General features: G+C 37.9%; 1 protein-coding gene across 4 annotated transcripts; it reads left to right on the top strand.

Annotated features, from left to right (window-relative positions):
- The first annotated feature begins 699 nt into the window (after positions 1-699).
- On the top strand, positions 700-27,365 carry p4ha2 (procollagen-proline, 2-oxoglutarate 4-dioxygenase (proline 4-hydroxylase), alpha polypeptide 2). 4 transcript variants are annotated; one of them, XM_023429420.2, is made up of 16 exons: positions 700-836; positions 9,226-9,325; positions 11,078-11,174; positions 12,207-12,358; positions 14,562-14,699; positions 16,233-16,472; positions 18,852-19,048; positions 19,735-19,911; positions 20,481-20,551; positions 20,798-20,897; positions 21,465-21,518; positions 22,145-22,204; positions 22,276-22,341; positions 23,776-23,844; positions 25,115-25,211; positions 26,062-27,365. In XM_023429420.2, exons 2-16 carry the CDS (start codon positions 9,244-9,246, stop codon positions 26,130-26,132), a joined length of 1,671 nt encoding a protein of 556 aa, XP_023285188.1. In that variant the 5' UTR covers positions 700-836; positions 9,226-9,243; the 3' UTR covers positions 26,133-27,365. The 4 variants fall into 4 exon arrangements, with proteins under 4 accessions (XP_023285188.1, XP_087036262.1, XP_087036264.1 ...); XM_087180136.1 differs by lacking the exon at positions 700-836 and adding an exon at positions 980-1,013; XM_087180138.1 differs by lacking the exons at positions 700-836; positions 22,276-22,341 and adding an exon at positions 981-1,013.
- Positions 27,366-27,937: the final 572 nt, after the last annotated feature.

Raw genomic sequence — 27,937 nt, 5'->3', positions numbered from 1 at the left:
AGTGATTTTCTCCAGATGGTATTCAGTCCATCCAGGGAACAAGCCCTGGGAAACCCAGATCCAAGCTGTAAACGTGACGGGTTGCATGGATTACACTACCGTAAATATTCTAAAAGATTGAACTTTATGGAAGAAAGTGAATGAATGGGTACAGGTAAGTATAATTCGTCTGCAGTTGTTCAAGTTGTGTATTGAAAAATGCCCTCCATCCATGACCCTTATTTGTTTTCTGCAACAGCTAAATTTACATCTTTTAAAGGGCTCTTACTGAACTAACCAACTGATATTTATAGACTGGCTGCAGGCCCAATGCGCCATTTACAATGCATTTACAGAAAATATAGAAACATTTGCAGAAAATAGCTGTTAGGGGTGTTCAACATCACTTTCACTTAACGTAATATTGTTTTATCATCCAATATGAACATTATTACTATCATTATTATTATTATTATTATTATTATTATTATTAATACATTTTTTTGTTTTTCAGTACCAGCAGTCGTTGTAGCTCTCAGCTGCTGGTTGAAGTGCAAGTAAAATTGCTGCTTGATAAAACCAAACCTTTGCCTATTTGTTTTCTGAGTAACCCGACGGTACCATACATAGGTTAAGAGTCGAAGCTTACGAGGTGCTCTTGAAGGCAACGCAATAAAGCTCAAGGAGGAATGTCTCTGCGCTTCTATTCGTGCTATTAAGGTCAACGCTCCAGGAGGTTCTGTACGTGGCAGCGACCAAAACCCCTCTCTATCCTGTTCATAACCAGGGGGTACCAACTGAAACTGTGTCCACATACCAAGGTGTGACGTTGCTCTGTAATACCCAAGAGAATAAAGGTAAGAAAATATTAAATATTGTGTATAATTAGCTTAAAGAGCCCGTGTTTAGCTCTGTGGAAGGGGGCTTGAGTGGTCGAGCTCGTGTCCTCCCGAACATGCTTAGATGATCAATAACTGGGTCCAACAGGTTTCTTTTTTCTTGGAGTCACGCTAGAGATGTGTGGCAGCAAGAAGGTAACGTTACAACTGCTAGATATTTCTTGATGTATGTGTTTATTTCCGACATGTTTGTTACATTGTAATGGGAGCATCGGCTAGCAATGTTTCTCAGCGAAACGGGAGAAAGTTTTTGAAAGTTTGCACAAACTTTGTGGCCGAGCATCTCCGACGGTGTTGCGCACATGACATTGTTGATTTCGCTCACTCTCTTAAGTTACAATGACGTCATTTTTTTGTATTTTGGCGCAGTTAATATAAATCTCAGCGCATGAAGCCTGCAGCTCGCAGTTCAGGAGAGTCCGTGGACTCAAAGAGCTACAGTGTTGGGAATTTCTAGAAACAACTGTCTTGGGGCTGACGTCACCGGCACGGCTACTCTCCAGCTGGAGATGATGAGCAGATCCAGGGTCAGCAAGACGAGGCTCACATTTTTGCTGCCGCTCAGACCCAATTTTACCCAACTTCAATTGACAAACATTCAGAGTTAATGATTATTGATTCATCTGCTTAATCATTTGTTTTATCTGTAATGTATGACCTATAAAAGCATCAAATTCTCACATCAGAGAACCTGGAACCAACAACTGTTTTTGCATATTTGCTTCAAACAGACATAAGGTCCTGATTGTCCAAACAATTGCTAATAAATTTTTTTCAAGCTCCAGATGTCTCAAACCGTAACATATTCTCATAACTAGATACCAGTAGAGGTTTGATTTGATACTACTATAGCTGGTATCTAGTAGTGGGAATATAACAGGGCTTCAACTGATGATTATTGCCATTATTGTCTAACCTGCTGATTATTTTCTCAATTAATCAGTCATTAAACTGCGAGAAGGTAAAGCCTTCAAGCCTCCAAATCTCCTGTTTTGTCTGATCACCTATCTAAAAAGACATTCATTTTACTTTGTCTCAAGTCAAAGACAAACAGTAATTTCTGACATTGGAGAAGCTGGAACGAGAGAATGTTTTGCCTCGCTGAGTGAGGATTGACTTAAGCGATTAATCATTTTTCTAAATAGTTGTCATTTAATTTCCCGTCAGTCTTCTTGTTGAATAATTGACTAATTGTTTCAGCTCTAGAACTGACCCTTTAATCTGAGCGAGTTCACAGTGGTTGATCAACCACAAAGGTTGGTTAGTTCGTAGGTAAAAAGCTCCAAAAGAAAAGACATTGGTTTTGTCCACCCTCTGCAAATAGTACAAAATGCCAAATGAACAATCAGGCCCAGTATAAAATGTTGGAGGCATGCCAGGTGAGCGATGCCCTGCAGGGATGTTTATATAGCACAATGGTAGTAATTGTAGGTGGCAGCCATTATAAATGGGGTGCATTAAATCTGCAGCAGGCAGCATGCACACTCAGGCTATGCGAGACACAGGTAGGACATAGATTGGCTTAATGAAGTTATTACTTACAGTTGTCTCTGTCTGATGAGCTCCCCTTCTCACAGTCTACCTTCTTTTCCTTATTGCAGCCACTGTCCAGTTTGTTTATGTCTCTTTATTCTAAACATTGAATCAATACTTGTCTAAATGCCTGGGATATTTATACTTATTACAACATTTGTTTCTTGTTTTATTGAATGTTATTTGTACAAGCATTCAGTGTTTACATACCACAGAGATTTTTGGATGGAGTGGATGGTGTGTTTGTGTACTCTTGCACTTAAAGAAAACCTGTGTGTGTGTGTGTGTTTGAGTATTTGTGTATTTGTGTGTTTGTGTTTGTGCTCATGTCCATATTTATGCTTGCATATGCATGGATCTTTGAGCCCGTCTGTCTCTTAATGTTAATGCTTAGTCTGAAATGAGGCACACTCTGTAAACCGGGACTGTGTGGTATGAATAGGTTGAATTGGCAACAGCATTTTGGTTACAGATTACTGGTGTTTAGATAGTCTGCCTGCTACATGAGCATGGTTTCCGCTTTAAGTAATATTGATTGATTTAAAAAAAAAAAAAAAAAAAAATATTTTACCAACAACGTGGCTTCAAATGTTTTTCATCTCTCATTGCATCTGAGACATATTTGCTTTTCCATCAACTACATATGGTCAGCAGAAGTCTTGGAAGGATCTTTTTTTTTTAATTTTTTGCCATACACAGAGATTTACTACACTGCTCTTCCTTCCTGATATTTCCTAGTGTACAGGGTCAGCTAAACCCTGTGGAAATAATCACTTCCTTTGTCCCAGGGACAGACTAAAAAGCCACAATAAGTGTTTTTATTGGTTGGCTGGTTGGCTGTGTAGGGTTAGGAAATTGCTTCAAAAACTAGAAATTATGCTCCTTGCTCACCCATCATGTGATGTTCAGTGGAAGTGAAAGTCAGAACAGTTTTTTGTACACTTGGTGTAACATTGCCTAAAGAGTGAATGAACTTCAGGACATCATTTGTCTTATCAAATAATCAATCAAAATTTCGCTGGCAATGACGCCTCAGAGCATCACATTGATCTAATTATAGTCTAACTGTGGAGGAACAGTTGTTGTTCTACCCAAGGATTAAACTGAAATTGCACGTGGCAACAGCAACGACAAGTTTGAGTTTGAAATTGTTTTCTTTGCTCGAGGACAGTTAAAGCTTCGAGAGTGGCAGGCAGTGATTGCCTGAGCATGTTCACGGCCTGTGGATACTGTACATGCACAGATTGTATGTGGCTACGTAACATGCATGAATCACTGTGCTCTTGTGTATTTGCATGATTACATGACTCTGTATTTTGTCTATGGCTTTGCGTGGGGAGTACATGCCAGCCCTGTTTACTGATTGACATCAGTCAAAAAAATACCTGTTCAGCATCGACCATTTGTTGCTTATCTCTTTGCACCATATGCAGCCTTCACAGTGTGCAAGGAATTGGCAAGCATCTCATCTGAATTATGAGGACTACAGTATTTTACTCCATGTTAGCTCTACCAAAATACCGGTATTAGGTCTTCGCTGCCAAAATGTAATATAGAAACCTTGTAAACTGCCATGATAAAAAAGCCCCCAAGCAGGATGTTTTTTCTACACTCGGTAACAGCTTTTGCAAAGAGAAATAGGAGTGAGTTTGAATGTCTGGCTTTGTCAGACAGTCATGTGTGAGGTAAATAGCTCCATATTTTGTTCTGGGAATCACTTTTGGGTGTACAGGGACATTGTTATCTGTTTGAATGCGTTGGATTTTCCAGTGAAGCAAGAGTCAGGCTGCGGTTCAGTTTTTTCATATGCCTCATCCTCCTGGTGTTCTTTATCTTGATCATTTCCCTGAACTATCCCACGTCCTACACATTAATTATATTTTGTAGATTTGATTCTGAATGACAAATTTAGTTTATAAAACACATTTCCTATAACTGTTGCTTCACTTGCGTTGATGTCGCTCTGTTACTTACATCAGTGTAAGTACTTTCTACTTTTTGGCATTGCACTCGTTTGCATTCCTTATGAAATCATATTTCTCAAACTACCATGGGAGAAAAAGGTGATAAAGATCAGTTTTGTCCTTTTTTCTTGACACATGTTTTAATCTGTTTTCCCTCAAAACTAACAATGAAATGTGTTTTAATAACTTCCCCAGTTGGCACTTGTGTGACCCAAGACAGCTGCTGCTCGGACCAGCCAGGTTTTTGTCTGTGGATATGTTGAAGTGAAGTGAAGTGCAGTCCAGTAGAACTAAACAAGATAACTACAGATGGAGATTTTACTCCCTGAGTAAACTTTTGCTCTAAAGTGACCCCTTCCCCATTACAGACCTTGGATCCTGACAGCTTTGCAAGAGAGTGTGTGTTCCTTCTCTCTCTCTCATGGAACCAAACCTCCATGTAAATAACAGTCATCTGAAAAAAATACAGAAGTTGGTGAGAAAAGAGCAGATTTTGTCACAGCAGAACACTGCTTAACACTGTACTCACTTGTTAACCAATTAACAAATAACTAAATGTTGTCACAGTGACTGAAAATGCCAAACACCACAAATGACACACTTTGATGTTTAAGAAAGTCTTTGCTGTGTATAAAAAGAACTAATTCTCTGTAGTAGAATCATCAGAGTCAAAGAGAACAGAGTACAGACTATCCTTTTTTTCAATTTGAGGAGAGGGTGGATAAAAAACACTGTCCAGTTCTGTCCTCTGATGACCTATCGTATATAGATCCTGTCCTGTCCTCTCCTGAGTGCTATTCCCCACATTTGCCAGAAATGCCATGCAAGGGTCAAGACTTGGGTAGTAAATGTAACAGGCCCCTTGCCAGGAATGTGACGGGTGTTACGGCCTGCAACAACAAGTAAGACTGTGTTTGGGCTGGGCAATCACACAGGCTGTAAATTACAAGGAGAGAGCTTTGGTCCTGCTATTTGTAGTTTAGGACTGTGGTAATAGTTATCTGGGCTGGCACTCACCAAGTAAAACAAATGCCCTCCTACCTAACGCACTGGAAGCTGAATTAGTACCAGTAGGAATACATTTCCCAGAGAAAGGGACTTGGGAGTGATTAATGAACCTTTTGTTAGCAAGGAGTAGAAGTTCTCACCTGAGAGTGAAGGATATCTCTGTTTATGGCACCGAAGTGAAATCTGTGGTGTCTTTTTCTTCACTGGTTCTGGTGTACACTCAACACAAAAGACTGACTAGCTGATTCTTCCAAATTTAATGCAGGAAAATAACAGGAAATAGCACCATTTGCACACAGTTGAAGTCTGAAAATATTTTTACATCAACAAATGCAAATCACACCCAAATTACTGTTTAGTTAACCTATGTTTTGAGTTCAGCCTCAGCCAGTATGCATATTTGGGCGTCGTTCATTATGTAGGAAGCTTAGGCACTGATTTTCTGCTTCCGTGGTCGAGTCCCATCCGTGCGCTATGTGCACCCAATCCAACTAATCAAAACACTCATGCATGCATAACCAATATTTGTGTAGTCTTCTCAGTAATTACGTTAGATGGTGGGAAATTAATTAGTATGCATGGCATAGAAGCCTGTTCCATGTTGAAGTTGTATTTTCTTGTGTTTAATTTATCGTAATTTGTAATAATAAGGCCAAGCAGGCACATCAAAAGCTTTAATCCACTCAGTATATTCGAGGAGGCGAAGAGGCTGATTTAATAGTAGTGTCATTCATTTCTATATCTGTGGACTGCGTGAGTATGTTTGTCCTTTCATACCTTCTGGCAGCTTCCAACAAGTTAGGACAGCTCTGCAGCTCTCCACCACTGTGGAGGAGAGAGGATGACATTTCTATGTGAAGTTGATGTGCTTTTACTCCTAGGCCAAAAAGTAACACCAAATATGTGTTGGTGTGTGAATTTCCGTCCAGTCGTATTCTCAAATGTTTGATACACAGGCACTGACCAATATACTCAAACCCAATGTGGTGAGGTCCAGCAAAAATAACTATAATTGTAAATGATGAAGCTGAAATGTGAGAGTCAAAGAGAATGCAGAAAACAAGTCCTTTCGTTTCACCAACACAATTACTAAGAGCAGGTTTGTTGATCAAAATATTTGTGAGGTTTTTGGTCTTTTTTTGTAGTTTTTCTTAAGATTCATCAGATGGCTATTTAAAAAAAAAACAACCTTGTTTTCATGTAAGATAGTGTTGTTCATAATTAACTGCTTAACCATAATACGTTGAATGTCCAGGGACTTCTGTTCCCTCTGAGCGGGTATTCACTGCCACAGGTCTCACAGTTAACAGACTGCACATCAGACTAACCCCACAGCATGTCGAAATGTTGCTACTTCTGTATAAAAAACTGAAGAAAAGCTGACCACTGTGCTGATTTTTTAATTTTTTTATTTTGAGGTTTAATGCCAGTCCAACTATGTCACGCAAGCAGTAGTCTGGCTGTTCACACCAGAAGCACATTTCTCTGCGCAGGTCAAATGATTCTGCTCTTTTTTTTCGTGCGTAGAACTGATCTTCACTTCATGAATTTTTAACGCAAAGCTTTTCATGTGTTCCTGGATCAGCGGGATGCTGCTTCTTCTGCAACAATGAAGTTAAAAGAACTGTGTGCACACTCACCTGTCTCGCTCTCTGCTCAGACATTCTGGATTGTTCTGGTCCACTTTAACCGCTGTGTATTGGTATTTTTTGTATAAATAAATTACAGACACTCTCAGTCTATTCTAAATAGCAGCCTACAATTTAATCCTGCAGGTTACCGGTTATTGGTGGTTATCGAGCATCGGCTATCTGTTAGGAAAAAAAACATTCAAAATGAAGATCCCTTATGTGAGACATGCAAGACTGAAACACTCTGGAAAGTGGAACTTGAATTAACAGTGACTTGCTGTATGCTTTAAAGCCATTTCCAACCCTTCACCAATAATACTGTTAGTTAGTACCATGTTGTCTTGGATGTTTGTTTCATTAAAAGTGTCCATTTGCCACTAATAAATGAAATTCTATCTTCCAATATGTTTTGCTTTACAAATGATCCACTGAACTCTGATAATGTCATTGGCAGACAGTTGTGCTTTTGTTCAAATTTTTTCCCTGAAGCATGTTCACTGACATTTTGTCCTGGAAATGTACTCTGCATGTTGGTGACTCACTTCCTGTTTGACATTATGTTGGTGTCCTGGTGTCCTCAGGTTCATGTTAAATGTTTCCGCTTAATGCATTAACTAATTTTGGCAACAACAGAAAGTTGACTTGTATTTTGTCAGTCATGTAAGTGAAATTATTTCTTTTTCACCTAGAGCAGATTCCTCTCTAACACACTAACAATCAAGGTGCCACTTTTCAGCTTCAGATCCTCTGTCCCACTAAGCTGTTGATTAGATACTGATGCAGAAAGAAGTATGTGTGCGCGTGTACGTGCGTGTGCTGGCATTTGGAAGTATGTATTTCTAAATGCTGTTTGTGCACACAGTCAACAGAAAGCAGTCATTAACTGAGAAGTGATGTTGTAAAGTAGAATTAGACGAAATCCAAGAGGTGAAAGTGGAGCAGTGTCACTCTCACAAACAAAGCAAGGCCTCAGTGCCGGACTGTGAACAGGAAGTTTCTGCCAGGTGATACGTCATTGTGTAGTCTTGTTTTTTCAGCCTCAGATCTGTTGTTGGCTCCGCAGTAGCTGAAAGTCCACGCAGCTAATGTTCCTTTCGCCCTAGATAACACTATTACTCATTTGAAAGAATGAATGTTTGTTAAAGCAACGTGGCAGCCTCTGACAATAACATCCTAAAAATCATCATTAAATGTAGAATTATGGGCTTTTCATAGCTGTTTGAACTGAAACTGCCAGTGATAGCAATCTAACTTGCTGTTTAGTGACTATTTTCTAATAATTATTAATGAAGTCATATGTTAAATATGTCAAGTAGATCTTTGATTGCAGGTTTAGTATGTGAAAGATATAACCTGTTATGGTTGAATTGACGTTAACATTCTGAAAGAAAATTACTTGAGAGTTTCTGCAGTGCCAGCTCTGGTTTATAATACTATTACACTTGGCACGGATTTTTATTTAGTCCTTTCATTAGTCACAAAATTTTTTTATTAGGTATCTGGAGGCCATGTTGAGCTCCAGACTAGAACATGGAAAAAGAAAATGAACTGACCTTGCATGAACCAGATGTTTTGTTGTGCTTTGTGATTTTATAATATGAAGGTTCCTACATATATTCTGCAATGTAGAAACAAAATGTTTTATTACAAAAAACACTATTTTTTTCCCCACAATGTCCTTTTATTATTCTTTCATAATGCGAACCGGGCATAGAGGCCAAGATGACAGCTTGCCTCCCAGCAGGCACTGGTGACTCATTTGTAGGAAACATACTGGAAAGTTTGAATATTGTTAGACCATCAGTTGATTTAGTATGGAAACACAGCATCATTGCATAAACTGTTGACTCAGGGTAATACAAACTGCAAGTTAATTTTTATGTGTTGTTTAAGAATAAGACAGAACCACATATTGTGATCAAAATAGTGTTTGTCAGCCAGTATGAAAGCAAAGCACAGTGCCAACTTTTGGATGGACATGGTATGAAGTATTGAAATATTAAAGAGGGACCTGTATGGAAAAACATGAACATACACTCAATCAATAATGGGTAAAAATCTCCCCATGTGTTTAACACTGTCTGGCACAATTTGTCCATTGGCCTAATGAATAATAACCAACTGGCCTGCTACACAGGAGTATTTTACGACATGAAAATTAAATGAGCTCAGATCGTGTGATACGTGATGTGATAATGTTTGTCATTGCAGGTTATTGAAAAAGACAGAATGGGGAAGTCTCTGTTTTTCATCTCCTGGGCTCTGCTCTGCTGCTGCTGGACCACACAAGCAGAGATCTTCACCTCTATAGGTGAGTTTTTAAAGAGCTACATTGTTTCTTGAGTTTGCTACAAAATTCTCTTTACTGATTAAATATTTTGCTCTTATTATGTATATTGAACTCACAAGGCAGTTGACACGCAGTTATTGTGCTGTATAATCAGAAGAAAACCTGAATTTTGCTTTGAAAGCTATAATAAACTTTACTACTTTACTACTACTCAACTTGGACTTAATATTTAATTAGGAAAGTGCAGCTGCTTTTACTGTCACTCTCTGTGGAAATTGCTGAGTGCTACATGTAGAAGAAAACAATTTTTAGCTCAGGAATGCATGCCTTTTATTTGCCACAAAAAGATTTTAAATGGAGGTTGTGGGCAGGAAGGAAAGAAGTCTTAGTTTATTTCAAGGTAGCCTGAATAACTTTTAAGATAAATAATTATGGTTCACTGATTCCTTTTTTCAAATCTGTGAACATTCTGTTAAGTTTTTGTGCACAGTGCTCAAACACAGCCTGGTTTCTATAGGTGTGATTCAGAGGTCTTGTCCACACTTCAAAAGAAACAACAAAACAGAGCCTGCAAATCCCCCCTAAACTGTTTATTCGTCTTTTGTGCCCTCATAAATCTAATACATGAGAAGAAGACCTCTGCTTTTGATAAAAATATATGAAGGATTTTTCCCTTCTTTAGGTCTGTATGTGGTATCAGGGAGTGTTTCCACAGGTCACTTACAAAAAACTCGAAGGCAATAGTCCGCTGTCCGTCTCAAGAATAGTTGTTAAGACTCTGATAGAGTAAGGCTGGCCCAGTCCCCAGCTGCAGTTGCCATAAGCAACCATGGTCATAAAGATAAGATGGACAGAGCCTCCGGTCAATGGAGTGAACAGTCTTAACACACGGCCCTTCAGCTCTGGGGTAGACTGTCTTATCTTGGGAAAGTATTGCCTAAAATAAACAGCATGACTTAGATCAATATGATTTAATGTTTAGGATTTGGTACCCAATAGAATGTTCACACGTGTGGATAGGTGCTGTGGACATGTACTACATATTGTATAGGTTTAAATACACCCTGCAAGGAAGATGACCTTCAGAACAGGGTGCTATTACTAAACTGTAACTTGTATTGCTCATCTCCACTCTCCTCGCTCAACCTTCAATAAATGCTTCTGCTTTAGACATCTGAAGTTTCTTTCAACACAATTTAACCAGCTCGCAGGATTTCCATCACACATTATGCATCGCATAGTCAACAAGCTGAATCTCATGACTTAAACAGTCACTTAAGTCAGACTGATTTACTGCACTTGGCCCTTCTGGGGTTGGATGCAAAAATAATGAAAGTGTTTTTTCACTGTTCCTCTTCCCTGGCAACCCCTGTGAATTAATCATGGCTGCACATTTCCATGGAATTGTTTACTATGCACACCACAATCCGACCATCTCCTCAAAGGCTCATGGATGAACACACCTCTGCAGTTTGCTGAGTAATTCTATACAATCAAAGTGCCACAGTCTGTGGCTGAAGATTTATTTTTACCTCAGCCTAATTATAAGACAAACAGTGATACCAAAAATATATTTTATAGGTTTTTAAAGCAAGGACCAGTACCAGCAATACTCTCACTGTTTTTGATTAAATAAACCAAGGCAAAAACATTGAGTAAAGAAGCTTTGAAGTAGTAATAGACAGTTTTTTCTAGCAAATGCTAAACCTGCACATTACCTGAAACCTCTCCCTCAGTATCTGTCTTCCTGTCTGTTTGTCTGTCTCTCTGCAGGCCAAATGACAGACCTGATCTACACAGAGAAAGAGCTGGTCCAATCCCTGAGGGAGTACATAAAAGCAGAGGAGTCAAAGCTCGCTGCAGTCAAAAGGTACATTCTGAGTCCTGCTACTGGTTACTTTTCAGATTACTATTATACATACAAAATATATAAAAATGTATATCATAATCTTATAATACGTAATATATTGTTAAAGATTACGCCAGCCTTGTTGGCTTTTGATCCCAGTGTCTACTTGTCATGTTGGTTTGGTGGTTTCAATTAAATAACAGTTAAAGGCTGTAAGAGGTCAAATTGTCCAATATTTCACAAAACAAGAAAAGAAAAAATGACAAATTAATACAGATTTGTGTAGCAGAGTTTTTTTTCTTATTCTTTCTTCTTTTGTTAATATTATCATGACCCCTCAGATTTATGTTGTGACCCTTTGGAAGTGCTCAACCCCTAGGCTGAGAGCAACTGGACTAAACGACTACGGAAATATAAAAGTCACCAGTGCCAGTTTTATGCAGAACAAGTCATTTAAACTTCAGTGAAGTACTGATAGTACTGAGTGAAGTACTTTCTTACTTAGCAAGGACTTTTTATGCAGAGCTTTTACTTGTAATGGATTATTTTAACACTGTTGTATTAGTAAGTAAAAAATCTCAGTGTAGTCTTGTGATTTTGATGTTGTCAGTTTGAATCCAGCTTCTTATCACTGACCTGTTACACTTCATTTGTCTAATGTTGCTTAAGAGTTACCATGATAATCCAAAATAATCCCTCCTTTTGGATTAAGGAATTAAAATTTTCTCCATATCACTGGCATGTTTTACAAATATTATAAATATCTTTCAGAAACAGGACAAATTAAGTAAAATATTTATGTCTGTTCCATCAACAATAAACAAAGCGATTGGTTCATATCAACAATTCTTTAACCATTTATTGTTTAGAACTGTGGAAGTTTATCACAAGAGCTGGAGTATTTTTCATCTAATTTGTTTCTTTTGTTACATCGGCAGGTAAAATCAATGTGAAATGATATGTAGAATGTGTGCTGTGTCTTTAAATATATACTGCATGTATCTGTGTAACAGGAGCTTCCACAGTAGTAACAACACTGTGTCTGTCTTTTAGCTGGGCCAAGAAACTGGATGCTCTGACCAGAGTGTCCACCTCTGATCCAGAGGGCTACCTCGCCCACCCAGTAAATGCCTACAAACTGATGAAGAGACTCAACACAGAGTGGTCTGAACTGGAGAGCCTGGTGCTTCAGAACCCTTCAGATGGTGAGGAAATTCCCCCTAAAACAGCATGTGGGTGAAGGACGACTGAACAAGTATGCTGTGATTTAGCTTTGCTGGGAGCATTATTGTTTTCTGTATAATGAGTAATAATACCTCTCCATCTAATGAGCAAACTGTGTTCAAATAGGGCAATAAACAGTTTTTGGCCTTGCTTTATCTGTGTAAAATTGACTCCTGTAGCATCTGTGAGTCTGTGTTTTTTGGCCACATGCAGAGTCTGCTGCCTGACAGAGTATACAGACATTTGCTCCAATAATAAGAGCACACTGAATATGTGACCTGCCTGTGTCTGTGACAGCTCAGCCCAAAGGGTACCAAGAAACTTATTATAATTATTATTTAAATCCAGTCTAATTATTTTTTTCCCTGTCTGTCTGCTTTAAATAATGACATATCTGGAAATTACTATAAATTTTGCTCAAGTTGAAATAATTTCAATCCAGTTAGAAAGGTGTTTGCATAAGTTTTGCTGCCCGTGGCTAAATCTCAATCTGTTAGCCTCAGCAGTTTTTAACCTTTCCTGTTGACACTGCATTCATTCCACCTTAAAATATCGCTTCACCTCGTATAGTGCATCTGAAGGGCAGCATTCACCACTTTTTCTATGGGGCTAGTCTCAGCATAAGCGGAGAGTGAGCGGTCAGGGTCGAATAAAAGATGCAGAGCGGGTGTGAGCTGACTGGTTTGACTGCAGAGCGGAAAGTTCTGTTGTGCTGCTCTGCTCAAACACTCGCCCCACATGAACAGAGGGAGAACAGAGACTGTCATGTTGTAGCTGCAGCTGTTCTTCATCTCTGCATATTTTGACCATGTTCTCCCTCTGTGTTTGCGTGTGTGTGTGTGTGCATGTTTAGACCTAGGTCCATATCTGTGTCAGGCAGATGAATTGAGCATGAGAGTGTACTGGGTGTCGTACAAGTGAATCTGTATACGTGGCCATGAGTCATGAGTCATTTTCCTTTATCCACATTTTGTTTCTCTTTAAGCAAGTTAAAAGAAAAATTGACACTGAGAGAGAAAGAAGGATGGAATTTGGACCTTTGCCAGTCATATATGATATACAGTATCACACATGACTCTGGTATGTAGATGAAAAAGGTTCCTCCTCTGAATACCCCCAAGCGAATACAACACATAGAAATGTCACATCTGCCCTTGGAAGTTTCTGCTTTTACTGAATAGCAGATGGTGATAAGGAATATGAAAGGGCACACATGATAACATTTCTCCAATGCATAGTTCTTGTTAGTAGTCATCATTAGCCACATGCAGGAGACACTGAACTAAATTTGATTACTTGGTAAAGGCAACTTGAGGATAATATTGGTCACTCAGATGTCTGTCTGAGGTCAGAACAGAGGCGCTGAATTATTTACAGAAAGTCTGGTACTGCTGTGGCAGGAAAGCTTGTGCTGACTGTGGGTTATGAGCCTGAATACATCAAAGATATTGGCGACAACCTTTGTTGCCTTTGTTTTCATTAATATTTTTTGTTGCAGACACGGTGAGACAGGAAAAGAAAGACAGAAAAGCTACAAAGACAAAGGCCCATTAGAAGAAAGAGGGTGATTTGCAGTTTTATTGTCTAATGTATTTAAATTTGTTCCAAGTAAAATCAGTATCATTTATGTTTCACTTCAATGGAAGAGGAACATTAACCCAATCTCTGGAAACTCATAAAAAAATGTAAAGGATATAAAAGGTGTAAATAAAATCAAATCAAATGAGTTTGATATTAGTGTGCATTTTCACCCATTATGTTTGTTTCTATAAATGTCAGCTTTCATTCGAGAAGTACAAACACATCTTCTAAGACCACCCCCCCCGCCCCACCCCACCCCCCCCATTTGCGTGAACGTGGCCTTGTGTGTTTAACCGATATCAATGGTTGTCTATTGATAACCATTGTTTTGTATCAGTGAGTGATACAAAGTAGCAAAACTGACTTTTGATGGATTGAAAATTACTCAAATTTGAGTGTTTATTAACAGTTTTGTTTACTTAACTGTTACTATAAATTATTTTCGCCTTAAGTTGCTAAGTTCTAGCAAAGTTGTACATTTAATAACCTTTGGATAATTTGGTGATTCTTTAATTCCCTTACACTTTTTTCTCTTATCAAAACATCATTTTCATTTCATTTCAAACATTTCCAACTTAACCTTATCTTACTTTCTTTCTTCAGGGTTCATTTCCAACATGTCCATACACAGACAGTACTTCCCAGATGAGGAGGACGAGACGGGTGCAGCCAAGGCGTTGATGCGTCTTCAGGACACGTACCAACTGGATTCTGAGGCCTTCTCAAGAGGAAAGCTGCCAGGTAACCAAGGAGTATGGCGTGATTTTGTAAAAAAAAATAGCATGGATATATTAACATCGATAGAGCAGTGTGTACATTTCTAAAAGAAAGAGAGGAAGGCAAACTGCATCTGCCATTAACAATTTTTGTGTGTTTGTGTATTTATATATTTTCTTGTGAAAACCAGTTTGAGTTTCGGACCTCCTGACAGAGTACATTTTTGTGAAATTAGGTAATGTTGACCTGTCCTCACCTCTTCAACAGTTCTAAGAGTTAGTTTAAGGTGGGTCAAGTGTTATTATGTTATTATCAGTTATTATTTTGGTTCTAGGACATGACATGACTGAAGATTAACTTTTTATGTGGTTAAGGATCTAATGATTGAATTATTTACAGATCTATTAACTGGCATGCAGTACTGACTCCACCATGGTCTTGTTTTATACTTCAAATAGTCACCAAAGTCAGAAATCCTCAAACTAATACACATAACTAATTGTCAGTTGAGATGTACTTGAAGTATAGTTGCTAGGTTTGAACTGCAGCCCCGTACCAGTGGCATCTAGACACTATTTGGATGCAACACAGGTATGAAAAGGTGTGTACTTGTGCAGACTTATGCAAGTATGTGTTTGTTTTCAATTAATGAGGCACAAGCCTGTTTTTGTATGAGTGTATCTATGCCATTTGACTCTGCTTTTTATGCTGAACTAGGATCCATCCAATGTCAGTTGACTCTGCATATCTCTATCTGCCTATAAGCAAACAACTTTTAACCAATATATCATGGATAGTTGGCCAAAAAGCGAGAAATCAGATGTCTGCTAAAGTAGACATAGATTTACATTTTCATATTTTAGATGATGTTCCAACAGAAAAGTAGAATAATTAGTCTCGCTTTGTTTCACAAGATGCTCAAAAAAAAAACAACACAAAAGATAAGATCACATAAGATAAACTTTGATGATCCCATGTAGGTAAATTGAAGTGTCAAAGGAGCAATGGAAATGTGTAATAAATATAATATACACCACAGGAGATTTATGAATCCACTCTGTAGCAACCACAGAGTGGATTCATAAATCAAAAATCTGTATGGAGAATGGAATCAAACGGCGGGTGTATCAGCCCATGTTATCTTACCACAGATATGTTGTTTTGGCATTTGCACTATTGTATTCTTGGATATTAAGTAACTAGAAAATGCTGCGCTGAATTATTTTTCAGCTGTAAAACTCAGCTGTAAAACTCCCTGCTAAGTACAATGATTAAATACTTAAATAACTAAATTAAAGCGGCTCTTATCAAAAATGATTTATTTATTAGACAAACAGCGTCTGATATATTGCTATCAGACTTTTTTTTAACTCTCGAATATCAATATCTGTACTGGCTTAAAGTTCAGTACGAGTTGGGCTCTATGGCAGATACCCGTGTTTGTCATGATTCACCTGTGATGAATAATTGATGATAAATATGTCATGAAAAGACTTCTGGTAAGTGAAATCACAGTACATTATGGTCAGTGTTTAAATTCAGTGAATCCTGTTCCAGGTTTGCACTCCAACGCCTTTTTGACAGTGGACGACTGCTACGACATGGGGAAGACGGCTTATAACGACGCAGACTATTATCATGCTGTGCTATGGATGCAGCAGTCTTTGAAGCAGCTGGATGCCGGGGAGGAAGCTGTGGTTTCCAAGGCGGACATTTTGGACTACCTCAGCTACTCTGTTTACCAAATGGGAGACCTGCCTCGAGCCATTGAACTGACACGCCGGCTGGTGGCTATTGGTAAGATGCAGCATAGGCAAGTGTACTGACACAGAAGATGTAAGCTGGAATCAGTGTGCACACTAACACACATAATCGCACAATCATTTATCTCAGCATGAGACTCATTAATTGGATCTCTTGGAACCATAAATGATGGGTGAATGAGTTCACGGTCTCAACTTTTGAGAAACTAAAAAAAGCACATTTAACATGTTTTTAAGGAGCACTGTTGAATTTTTCAGTTGCGTCCCTCCCTTGGTTAGCTGACCAGTACAACCACAGTCTTCAACAGTGGGATAACCAATGGGTTGTCTTCTTGCCGTTTCAGTCATCAATACAGTCCACCCTCCTCTCACTGCAGTGGTGCTCTGTGAGCAGCAGGGTGTTGTCCTTCCAGAGTGAGGGCCGGTGGTTTCTAACTGTTATTTTAGTCTCTGCTGTGTTGACAGCTGCAGGCCCTCTTTTTAGAGCTACGGCATGCTAGATTACTTGTCAAGTGAAATGAATTGAGGTAGAGCAGATGTAGCAGACACAGACTTACTTTGTGGCATCAAGTGCTACTAACATTGAAAATGCACAGATGCAACTCATAGTGTTACAGCTCAAAAAAAGAAAAAGGAAACTGAAACAGTAAAGTATATACAAAAGCAATAGTCTAGATAAAGCAAATACAATCATACTAGAAATGTAAGAAAAAAAGGAGTGGAGCAGAGGAAGGCAAGCAATCAATTTCAATCTGTTGTCAGTGACACATGTTTAAGAAATAGTGCGACAGTATGGGAGACTGACGGATTATACGACTCTGGGAAGTTACTGCACGCAGCCAAGAAATACTCACTGTTCATCAGTGAGCTTCAGAGTCACTGGTAGGCTGATTCTGTTACCTTCGAATAGAAGGAGTCTGGCTTTTTCCCTCATGTTTCAAGGCTTTATGCTCCTTTTTATTCTAAGCTAACCATCTGCTGGTTCCAGCTTCATATTGAACACACACGTATGAGATTTGTATCAATCTTCTCATCTAACCGAGCAAAATAGTGATTAGTGCGTTTCCCAAAATGTTGAACTATTCCTTTGAAACAGTACAAATCTAGGATCATGCAAGGAAGACCACATATAAAATGCAAGAAACATTTTTTTTTTCTAATTCAAGGTTGAAATTTGTTTGTCTTATGACCTGTATTAATACTTGTATAATCGTTCCTGTTGAATCTATCGATGGAGGTGCTTGATGGTTTCTTCTATCGGATCCCCATTAGTAGGAAAGTATGGTCATACTGGGCATCTCTCAGGACTGAATTTGTGTCACTAAATCTGTGTGTATTACAGCCCTGCTGGAAAAGACCACACATACTCATTTGTATCTCAACATTTGTAACTCCGCAGTATTTTAGTTACCTCCAGCAGATTGTTAAACTGCACCTCTCCCTCCTACAGTAAGACTCTAAACTAAATCAAGACTTGGGAAACACATGGTTTACTGCTGTGGTTACTATAATTTTGGTACACAAGGCAGCATCACTCTGAAAGGAGGCTCAGTATGTTGCTGCAAGAAAAGTAGTACTACTGCTCTATGAAATACTCCAGTACAAGTAAAGATCCTACATTAAAATGCCACTCAAATAAAAGTACTGAAGTAGTTGCAGTAAAATGTATCAAAAGTAAATGTACTCATTATGCACAATGGCCCCTGTCAGTGGGAAATTAGACTGTTGGCTCATTATTATTGCAACATATAAGCAGCACTTTAATGTTGCAGTTGGTCTATGTTGTGATCATTTTCAGCACTTTATACATAAGCTGGCAGGTAGTTTAATATTTATCAATGCATCATATTGGTGATGATTATATGTGCTGTATTAATCTGAAAAGTAACTAGTGACTTTAGTTGTTCAGTATAAAATAGTGTAAAAGAAAAGTAATTTAACAAGTACCTCAGAAGTCAGTTAATAATAATAATAATAATAATAATAAAAAACTTAATTGCTTTGCACCACTGAGAAGAGAGAGTTCAGTGAAACTGAGTGGGGAAAAATTAGGTCCACAGTGACTGTTTACTATAAATGGTAAGTGATGTTGTAGTGAGTTTGTCTTTGATTAAATCATACAGTACTTGGTTGAAGTGATGAAATAAAGCTTAAACAAGCTAAAGTCTAGAGAGGTAAAAGATATCAATGTTTACAGTGCAATTCTTATCTTCTTTGTTTTTGTTTTTTTAGATCAATTTCTGTTAACTAGGAGTGATAACTTGTTTTCATTTTTGGTGTCAACAGGCATGAAAGGGACAACACTGTTTAAAATTAGGATGTTTTAATTCAGTATTTCTTCAGCTCTACATGTTAGCCTGCTGTTCAGATGAGATCTAAGCCACTAAAAACCAAATATTTCTTGTGCTGACAGAACCCGGCCACCAGAGGGCAGGAGGAAACCTCCGTTATTTTGAGCGGTTACTGTTCAAGCAGCTCAATGAGCTGAACCAGGCCTACCAGCCTTCCTCTGAGGAGCCCATCCAGCTGGGAACCTACAGCAGACCTAAGGACCATCTCCCAGAGAGAGAGGCGTACGAGGCCCTCTGCAGAGGAGAGGGGCTTCAGATGGTGAGACATGAAGAGAAAAATAAAGGCATGTTGAGAATTGGATGTGATGTGAAGGCCTGTCGCAGAGAGGCAGTCAGAATACTTGTTCTCTTCATACATATCTGAAGTGCTAACATTCAGCTGAATTAAAACCTAAAGCAGCAGATACTTTGATCCTCTGCTGTAAGTTGTTTGTTTTCATGAAAATACACTTTTGGTTGAGCAGATAGATTATTTTTATATTAGATTGGTTACATACACACATGTGCTTGTCTTATAAAGCAGTGCATTATGCAAGGCCTTTCAATTTCACAATGAATCAAGGAATGTATTTAATATTAGAAGAACAAGATACCTTCACCATGCCTTGAAATGTTTGACGTAAGTCGAACAACCATGAAAGAAACAGGCTTATAAACACATATTAACAAGTATTTGTATGTGGTTTATTTGATAAATATTTAAAATCAGTGCACTGGAGTTATTTTGAGCAAAGTATTAGAAATTCATCATGTTATGAAATTACATTTTGCCAGCAGGGAACAGTCAAAATTAATCACCTCTCCCAATATGATGGAAATTGATGCATTCATTGTCATAATTCTTCAGCTCTTCATAGATTCAGACGAAAAAAACGAACTCCTAACCAATACAAATAATAAGAAAAAAGCTTTATTATTTTCTGCTTACCTTATGTATTTCACCAGAACGACAAGAAGCGCAGCCGTTTGTTCTGTCGCTACCAGGATGGTAAGAGGAACCCTCGTCTCCTGCTGAAGCCCATGAAGGAGGAGGATGAGTGGGACAGCCCCCACATCGTTCGCTACCTGGACGTCCTGTCACACGAGGAGATTGAGAAGATTAAGGAGCTGGCCAAACCCAGGGTGAGACAAGAAGCAATGAATAAATAATAATAAATATACACAAGACATAAAACAAAATGAGAGACACACTCTTTGGATTTATCTCATCAACTCCATTTGTCAGTCGCTGTAATTATGCAAAATCATATTTGGTGGTGCATTCCTCTTACAAAGTGCAAGCAAAGGTTTGGATATCTTCTGTGTTTAACAGTTGTTCACAGCATTATGCCCAACAATAACGTGAAGCTCTGACAACTATAACATTGTCACATTGTGAATATTTACATAATCGGAGGCTAAATAAGACTAATAATGAGAAGAAGATTTTTTGCCCATGAGCTTATGATGTCAGGCACTGGTACTGTTAAAATGCTGTGTCTATGTAATAAGGACACAGTCAAAATAAATTATACAGGGCAATCATTCTTACATTCTGAATGTATTCTCATAGAGAAAAGAATATAAGGAATCAAGATTATTAGCTATACAGTGTATTTATGATATAAGATTAATGGGGAGAATAAATGTAGATATTTATAAAGATACTTATTTCCTCCAACTGTGTGAGTGTGTTTGTTTTATTTTGTCAGCTTGCCAGAGCTACTGTCCGTGATCCCAAAACAGGTGTCCTGACCACAGCCAACTACAGAGTATCAAAAAGGTAACTCTTTCAGGGGAAAGGTTCCTTGGGTACTCTCTTGTGGATATCAGTGATTACATTTAGATTTACATGTACTCATTTGGCAGATGCTTTTATCCAAAGCGACTCCAGGGACATCACTAAAGCTTCAGCTTTATTTTCAACTTGCAGGTCAAGGGGCGCTAAACTTGTTTTTACTGTGTTTAGTGTTTACTGTGAGTGTGTGTATGTGTGCACTATACTATGTACACATTTTTGGTTTTTCAGTGCATGGCTGGAAGGAGAGGATGACCCCGTCATTGAAAGGGTTAATCAGAGAATAGAAGACATCACAGGCCTCACAGTCACCACTGCAGAGTTACTTCAGGTAATCACTGACATCCAGTTTTCTAAATGACAGTTATATTCATAGTAATTCTCATAATGATAGGCAGAATGTATCTAAGAACAGTGTGTGTAAAAGAAACTGATCTTTCAGCAAAATAAATACAACATGGTACTTTTGAAGGGATTAAGGTTGACATAGTATGTCTGAATCCAGGCTCAGTCACACTTCCGCTGCAATTACTTTTTATGGATTGAAAAATTAAACTGTGTTTCACCTTTTTGCAAAGAAAATGAGAAAAACAAAACAAAACAAAAAAACACGTTCTAACTCAGGAGCAGGATGTAGTTTGTGGTGTTCAAAGCTTCTGTGGAAAGCTACTTTAAAACCCCAACAGCAGTGTGTCCTCACAGAAACAATGCCACAGTCCCTCATGATAATCCGCACTCTTCAGTGTCAAAGAATACTCTCCATTTAAGTTATTACATTAAATAACATGTATCAATATTCACAATGTCAAATCAATACATGTAGATACACTGTAGTCTACCAATACATTTTTAACCACATTGGTTTAATATATAATCATCTTTGTCAATGGCTGACCAGGTTGCTAACTACGGAGTTGGAGGACAGTATGAGCCACATTACGACTTCTCAAGGGTGAGTTCACTTGTGTGTCAGAGTGTTGTAAAGATGTAATTGACATGCTTCTCACATTTCCTACAGTCCTTTGAAATATCCCTAAATCTAAGCAGTGTTCTCTCTGTGTGTTATTTCTGGCAACCATCTATGATTTTTCACGTGATCTGTAGCTGTATGCACTCTGTGCGGTGCATCTGTGCAGCTGTTTTGCTATGGAATTATTGAATTTTTTTTTTTATATATATATATATATATATATAATACAAAGGGTCATTGCAAATAAGACTTGTCTTGTTTAGCTATGGCGTCACTCACCTGGGGGTAAGAAAGTAGAAAATGATGAAAATGATTAATGGCCATTGTCTGATATGGATAACCCAGAAAGAAATAACTCTTTAGTAGAAATGTCTGTATGCTCCATGTTATCTTTATATCTTTATGTGCATTATGCAATATTAAGCATATAACATAAAGCTATTATTTTGAGATTAGATGAAAAATGTAATTCATTTGTGGTTTAACAATGTTTCTGACAGATAATAGAGTAGACTTGATTTGTTGTGAGTGTAGTTAGTGCCCTTAGTGGCGGACCCCTGGTGTGAGTCTTTTTGGTGATGGGTTAAACGTGTAAACATCTGTTGCAGCGTCCTTTTGACAGCACCCTCAAGGTCGATGGAAATAGACTTGCTACCTTCCTAAACTACGTAAGTACATGTGTGTGCGAGTGTGCAGCGTTTTCATCATGTATTTTTACTCTTGAATTTTATCTTCATAGAAAGATGAGCCTGATGCTTTCAAAAGATTAGGCACTGGAAATCGTGTGGCAACTTTTTTGAACTACGTAAGTACGTGCATCCAGTCGCCGTTGATTGAAGGCTGGGGGTGGCAGCACCTGAGATCTACGCTCCATCCTTCTTTTGTTGTAGCTTCATAGGCGTAAGCATAAGCTCTGGTTCAATCTTGGACTTGGATTGATTGACTCCCATAGAGATTTACTAATTGGCATTACAGTTCTATAGTTGGAAACGTAGAATGGCTTGACGTAACGAGACAAGATGCGGAGAGAATACCCTAAAGTGGTGCAAGATAAATATCCCATCATGTAGATGACTGAGACTCTTTGTAGACAAATATTTAAGAATAAAGTTTTTCTGTCAATCAGTTCCAGTACATATTGTGGAGAGTTTTGTTGGCCGGTCCCCATTAACATGCTTTAGTTAGAAGCAACTCTTTATTTTACCCTTGTTAACACTGGGTCGTACAAAATAGAATTGCATCCAAAAGTAGGTACAATATTTTGTTCTTAAATGAGGCATGTAGTTGAACTCCCATAACCTTTGACTGCTTGACGTTCAGTGTTCACCGTGGTGCATGATGTGGATGTGCTCTAGTAGATTATTGATCTATAGTATACGATAAATGTCAAATATATTCGAATAGACAAGTTTAAGTTAATCCAAAATACGGATGGGATATAACAGGTCAGAATACAATGAAACCTTTGATTCCTTTCAATAAGGGGCAAAACCTACAGAAATAAGACAAAGCAGTTTTGTTTTGGTTTATTAAAATAGAGCAGGAAGAGTTAAACAAAGTTAAATTGTCATAACTAAAATGGTATAGACACTATTGATTTTTACACTGAAACACGCAATACAACGAAAAATTATCCAAAAGTCATAGCACATTACATATTTTAGATAATTGACGGTAACTTCAGATCAACAAATGCGTTTGACTCGTGGAGACAAGATGTATGGTGGGACACTACTGATCATCTCCGCTAAGTAACATCTTCTTTGAATTGTACCTGGAACAACTGATGGGTTAGTTTAAAGAAAGACCGTATTCCCTTTTCTTCTTCTTCAGTTTTTCTGGAGTCTTGCTTGATTTCCCTCACTGCACAGTCCAGTAGTGTCTGTAGAAATGTCATTTGTTATTTTATAACCCTTATTTCTTTGTTGGACCTTGTTTTTGATCATGTTTTATAATGAAATGACATAGAAAAACTTTTATAATTTATTACTAAATTTATTATCAGTACAATTTGTCAGTTAATCAGCATCCATTGGCATTTCATTATTCTAAGAAAGGACATTTTCCTTAGCAACAAGTGTTTTGGTATGTTGACATGTTATATGTTGCTTTGACAAGTAAAACAAATGTATGTTTTGCTAAGCACAAACACAGATGTGCTCTTGGAGGATTGATGAATACCGCTGTGTATTCTTTGAGAAAAACAGAGAAGGTTTCCAACCTGTTGTTTTTTTCTCAGATGAGTGATGTCGAGGCGGGAGGTGCCACGGTCTTCCCTGACTTTGGAGCTGCAATCTGGCCTAGAAAGGTGATGACAACAGTTTGTGTGTTTCTGTGTGTGCATGGGAGAATTATATTAAATGTCATTTATTGTGTGTTGAGTGTGCTTACATGATGCTGCTCGTGTCTCCTGTGGGGAAATAAACAGTGTCAGTGTCAGTTTAAGGGTCAATGTGCCGAGACTTACTTTGGTAATTATTACAGTAAGTCGTGACATAATGACGGAAGATCTCATGTGTGAGGTTCTCTCTACATTATTCTGTAGTGTATGAAAATTAGCCAAAGATGTCATTTGGCAAATTTTGAATGGAAGCTCTTTTTTTTTTTTTTTTTTTTTTTTTTCTTGCATGAAAATTGTTTTACTTTTGGACTTTTTGAAGTATTACATTTACATTTACTCATTTGGCAGACGCTTTTATCCAAAGCAACTTACAAGTTTCAGTGCAGTACGAGACCTTGAAGTAAGTACTAAATCTGTTCAATAAGGCAAAGTGCAAGGAGAACAGGTAAAGAAGTGCAGAGTAAGTGCTAGTTAGGCATGTCAGGGTTTTTGAGATGATACGCAAGAAGTGCTCTCAGAAGAGACGAGTCTTCAAGATATTCTTGAAGCTAGAGAGGGATGTTCCACCATCAGGGACAAACAAGAACAGTCTGGACAGCGATTTGAAAACAGGCATGGCAGGGCCATATGACATTCCTTGGAGCAATGCAGTGGCCAAGGAGGAGCATAAACTTGTATGATGGAGTCCAGGAAGATGAGTTTAAATTTGATTCAGGCAGCCATGGGTAGCCAGTGGAGGTGTAAGAGCCGCGGAATGACATTTGCCCCTTTAGGCTGATCAAAGAACAGAGACACCGCTGCATTCTGAACCATCGGCAGTATATAAGAACGTTTTGCTTAAGGTATTGCAAGTGTTTTCCAAATTCGATCAAACAGATTGATTTTCACTGGCCAGTCAGCATAGCTGTGGTAATATAGGCCCACAGATTGTCCAGTAAAGGCTGCTGCTTATTGTTAACTAACTTGTCTCACGTGTCCATGTTTTTTTGGGGTTTTTTTTTTTTGTTGCACGTGCTTCAGAAATGTGCTTTTGCCAATGTGGCAAGCAATAACATAGTTGTCAAACAACCAAAAGTCTGCTTGAGGACCACAGGGGTCAGTATCACACTGCAATAAACTGCTCAGCTTGAAGCCGCTTCAGGTTTTCTTCTCATTGCTTGTTGGATCTTCGTGTTCCTTTTCTCTCGTGAACACCAGATGTTCCCATCATTGTTTCGTGTATTTCATCTCTCCACAGGGGACGGCAGTGTTCTGGTATAATCTCTTCAAGAGCGGGGAGGGAGACTATAGGACCAGGCATGCAGCCTGTCCTGTCTTAGTAGGAAGTAAATGGGGTGAGTCAAAATTCAGATTCATCACATTTAACTATTGATACATTGAATTAGATAGCTACATTAAGATTGAAATCAAAGCGATAAAGTTAAAATTGCTTGTGACTCCATGTTACTTAACAATTCCAAAATATGCTGTTTAGAACAGGCTCTTTCAAGTTTTGACTGCATCTACTGGCTTGTAACTCCTGAAACCACACCCTGAAAGTTACTGATACATATAATAAATATGATATATATATATATATTTTCCAGAATAAATTTTTTTCTACAAACACTATTGTACAACAGCCTAGCTATTGTGCTACAAATACAAGGTTGATAATTGTAACCGTTTTACAAAATGTCAGCATTAAAACCATGCTCATTTGATATTTAGTCTGTATTCTAGTCTAGATAGAAGAACCTTGTACATTTTTTGTAGATCACAAAAAATATGGCAGTAAGGGCAATTTTAACCGATTCGCAGCATGTCCCTAGTACTGGTATCTGGACACCCAGATGTGTGCAAGTGAATGGATGTTTATATATAGCACATCCCAGTAAATCCCAATTAAGGGATCTCTTGGATAAACACACGCATACCTTAAATACCACTACCGTAAATAAAATTACACATACACAGAAGATATTGCATGATTTAAAAATAGTTTAGTTAATTTAGATATGAGTGAAAGCAGTTTTTAACAAGAATGAGCTCTCGTTGGATGAACATTCATACAAACACTAAACTGTACTGGGAAAATATCTTTACCACATGCTGTTATTTTTTTCATTTTATTACACAGGAATTATTGAACTGTCTTGGCAATTTTGTGGTCCTCACATGTTTTTTGTTTTTCTGTTTTGTCAGTGTCAAACAAGTGGATTCACGAGCGAGGACAAGAGTTCAGGAGACCCTGTGGCCTGACAGAAGTGGACTGAAGATTGACCCACATCTAAGGAACATGCAAACAAAACACACTCACACACACACATGTACATGCTCTGTAGTGCCTTATTTCTGGCAATAATGCAACTCTCAGACACTTACAAAAGTGCTGTCCCTCTCAACTTGTCAACATGGTTAACAAATGTTTTATGAGGATATTGTGACACAGGTATGCAAAGATAATATATTTCTTTTCACTAGAACATGTAGAGCTCAGTTCTCTGTCAGGCATCCTCACACCACCCCCACCGGATAAAAAAGGAAATTAAGTGAAAACATTTTTTTAAATTGTTAATAACTAATAAACATTAAAAACTATTACTTTATGAGCACTCAAAATTAAATTACTGGTAGATCCAAATGTGTGGGTCCACTGCCAAACCTTTCTATTGATACCAGAACCTAATTCTTGGGGGTTTTTAGCTGTCAGGTGAACAGCTTTTACCTCAGACTGCTCTTACAAGCAACTTTCAATTTTTCATAGTAAAAACATCAGCATTAGTGGTTATACAGAGAAGCTTGTTTGAATTTATATATCTCAGCTGTTCCATACAGGATGGTGTGACGGTTTTTGTTTTAGATTTATTTCAAATTCACTCATACGTCTTAAAGACAAAGAACAAAAAGATTTACACATATTTAACATATTTCTGAATATGAAGCAGCTTTTGGTAATGAACAGCTATAGACTTTGTACTACATTCACTTATTGCAAGTTAACCCAGAGTTAACCATTAACGCTAATTTTACAGTATGAACACATTGTCAAGTTGTTCTGCAAGTTCCTGAGTAGAACTGAAAACCTTTTTCATAAATATTTGACTGCCAGCAATCAGAAATGTCAGTTTACCAAAAAACCTTATATTAAATCTATAGTCTGGTATTGTTTCATTTTAGAGGTTTATTTGGGAAGCAGTCTCAGAAAAACAACTTTTCTCTGCTGGTTATTTTAAACAGAAATAGAGCAAATATTAGGAAATAAACATCCCAAGTTACAATCTTTAGCTTTAGCACTGTATCGTCTTTATCATTTGCATATATCTTTTATCATTTGCATCCAAAGTGTTTTTCCCAGTCCAGCCTGACAGATAAATACATTTCCTCCAAATCATGCCCAGGACATTTTTATTTATATAGTGTTTAAGTTATTACATTGTTGTTACATTGTGTGCCCTTTCTACAAGATGGCGAACAAATAAGTCAATAAACAGTGGCTTTTACTAAAATGTTTTGTGCTTTCATTCACAGTTTTCATGATTTCTCACCGTGTCATCAAAATCAGACTGACTCTAAATCTGTTGCCGGCGTTTTCCTATGAATCTGAAGCATGGAGTGTTTAGGATCCAGAGGCTTCATTAATACCATATCAAAGTCCTCAAAGTGTAATTTTTATATCCACCAATGTGCCTGTTACACCACCCACATGCAGCAAGAAGCTAAAGATGATGGCATTTTTAACTGAATTGAGGTTTATATTAAACTGGCAGCATTTTGTGATTCACTACAAGTTTTATGGTGACAAGCTCAAGGCTCTGATTGGGTTATTTGGTGTCAGTTAATGCTGGTGCCAGTGATCAAGGCATATCATTGGACACTGAAAGAATTTTTGAATTTGCTTTACCAATCTCATAAAGACAATGGCTATAAAATGATCATTGAGAGAATTTTTACACAGTTATATATGTATCAAGCTCATGTAAAGGTATGCGGTTTAAACAGCACTTTTGTTCAATTTGAAAATATTGCTAATTTCTACACTTTTACATAAACACTTGCAAAAATTGAACATGTTTTGGTT

This window comes from Seriola lalandi, unplaced genomic scaffold (genome assembly GCF_002814215.2).
Source record: "Seriola lalandi dorsalis isolate HSWRI2012SDOR001 ecotype SW California unplaced genomic scaffold, Sedor1 jcf7180002054893, whole genome shotgun sequence".
In the NCBI taxonomy this organism is placed as follows: Eukaryota; Metazoa; Chordata; class Actinopteri; order Carangiformes; family Carangidae; genus Seriola; species Seriola lalandi.
This window is presented reverse-complemented; position numbering and strand designations above follow the sequence as displayed.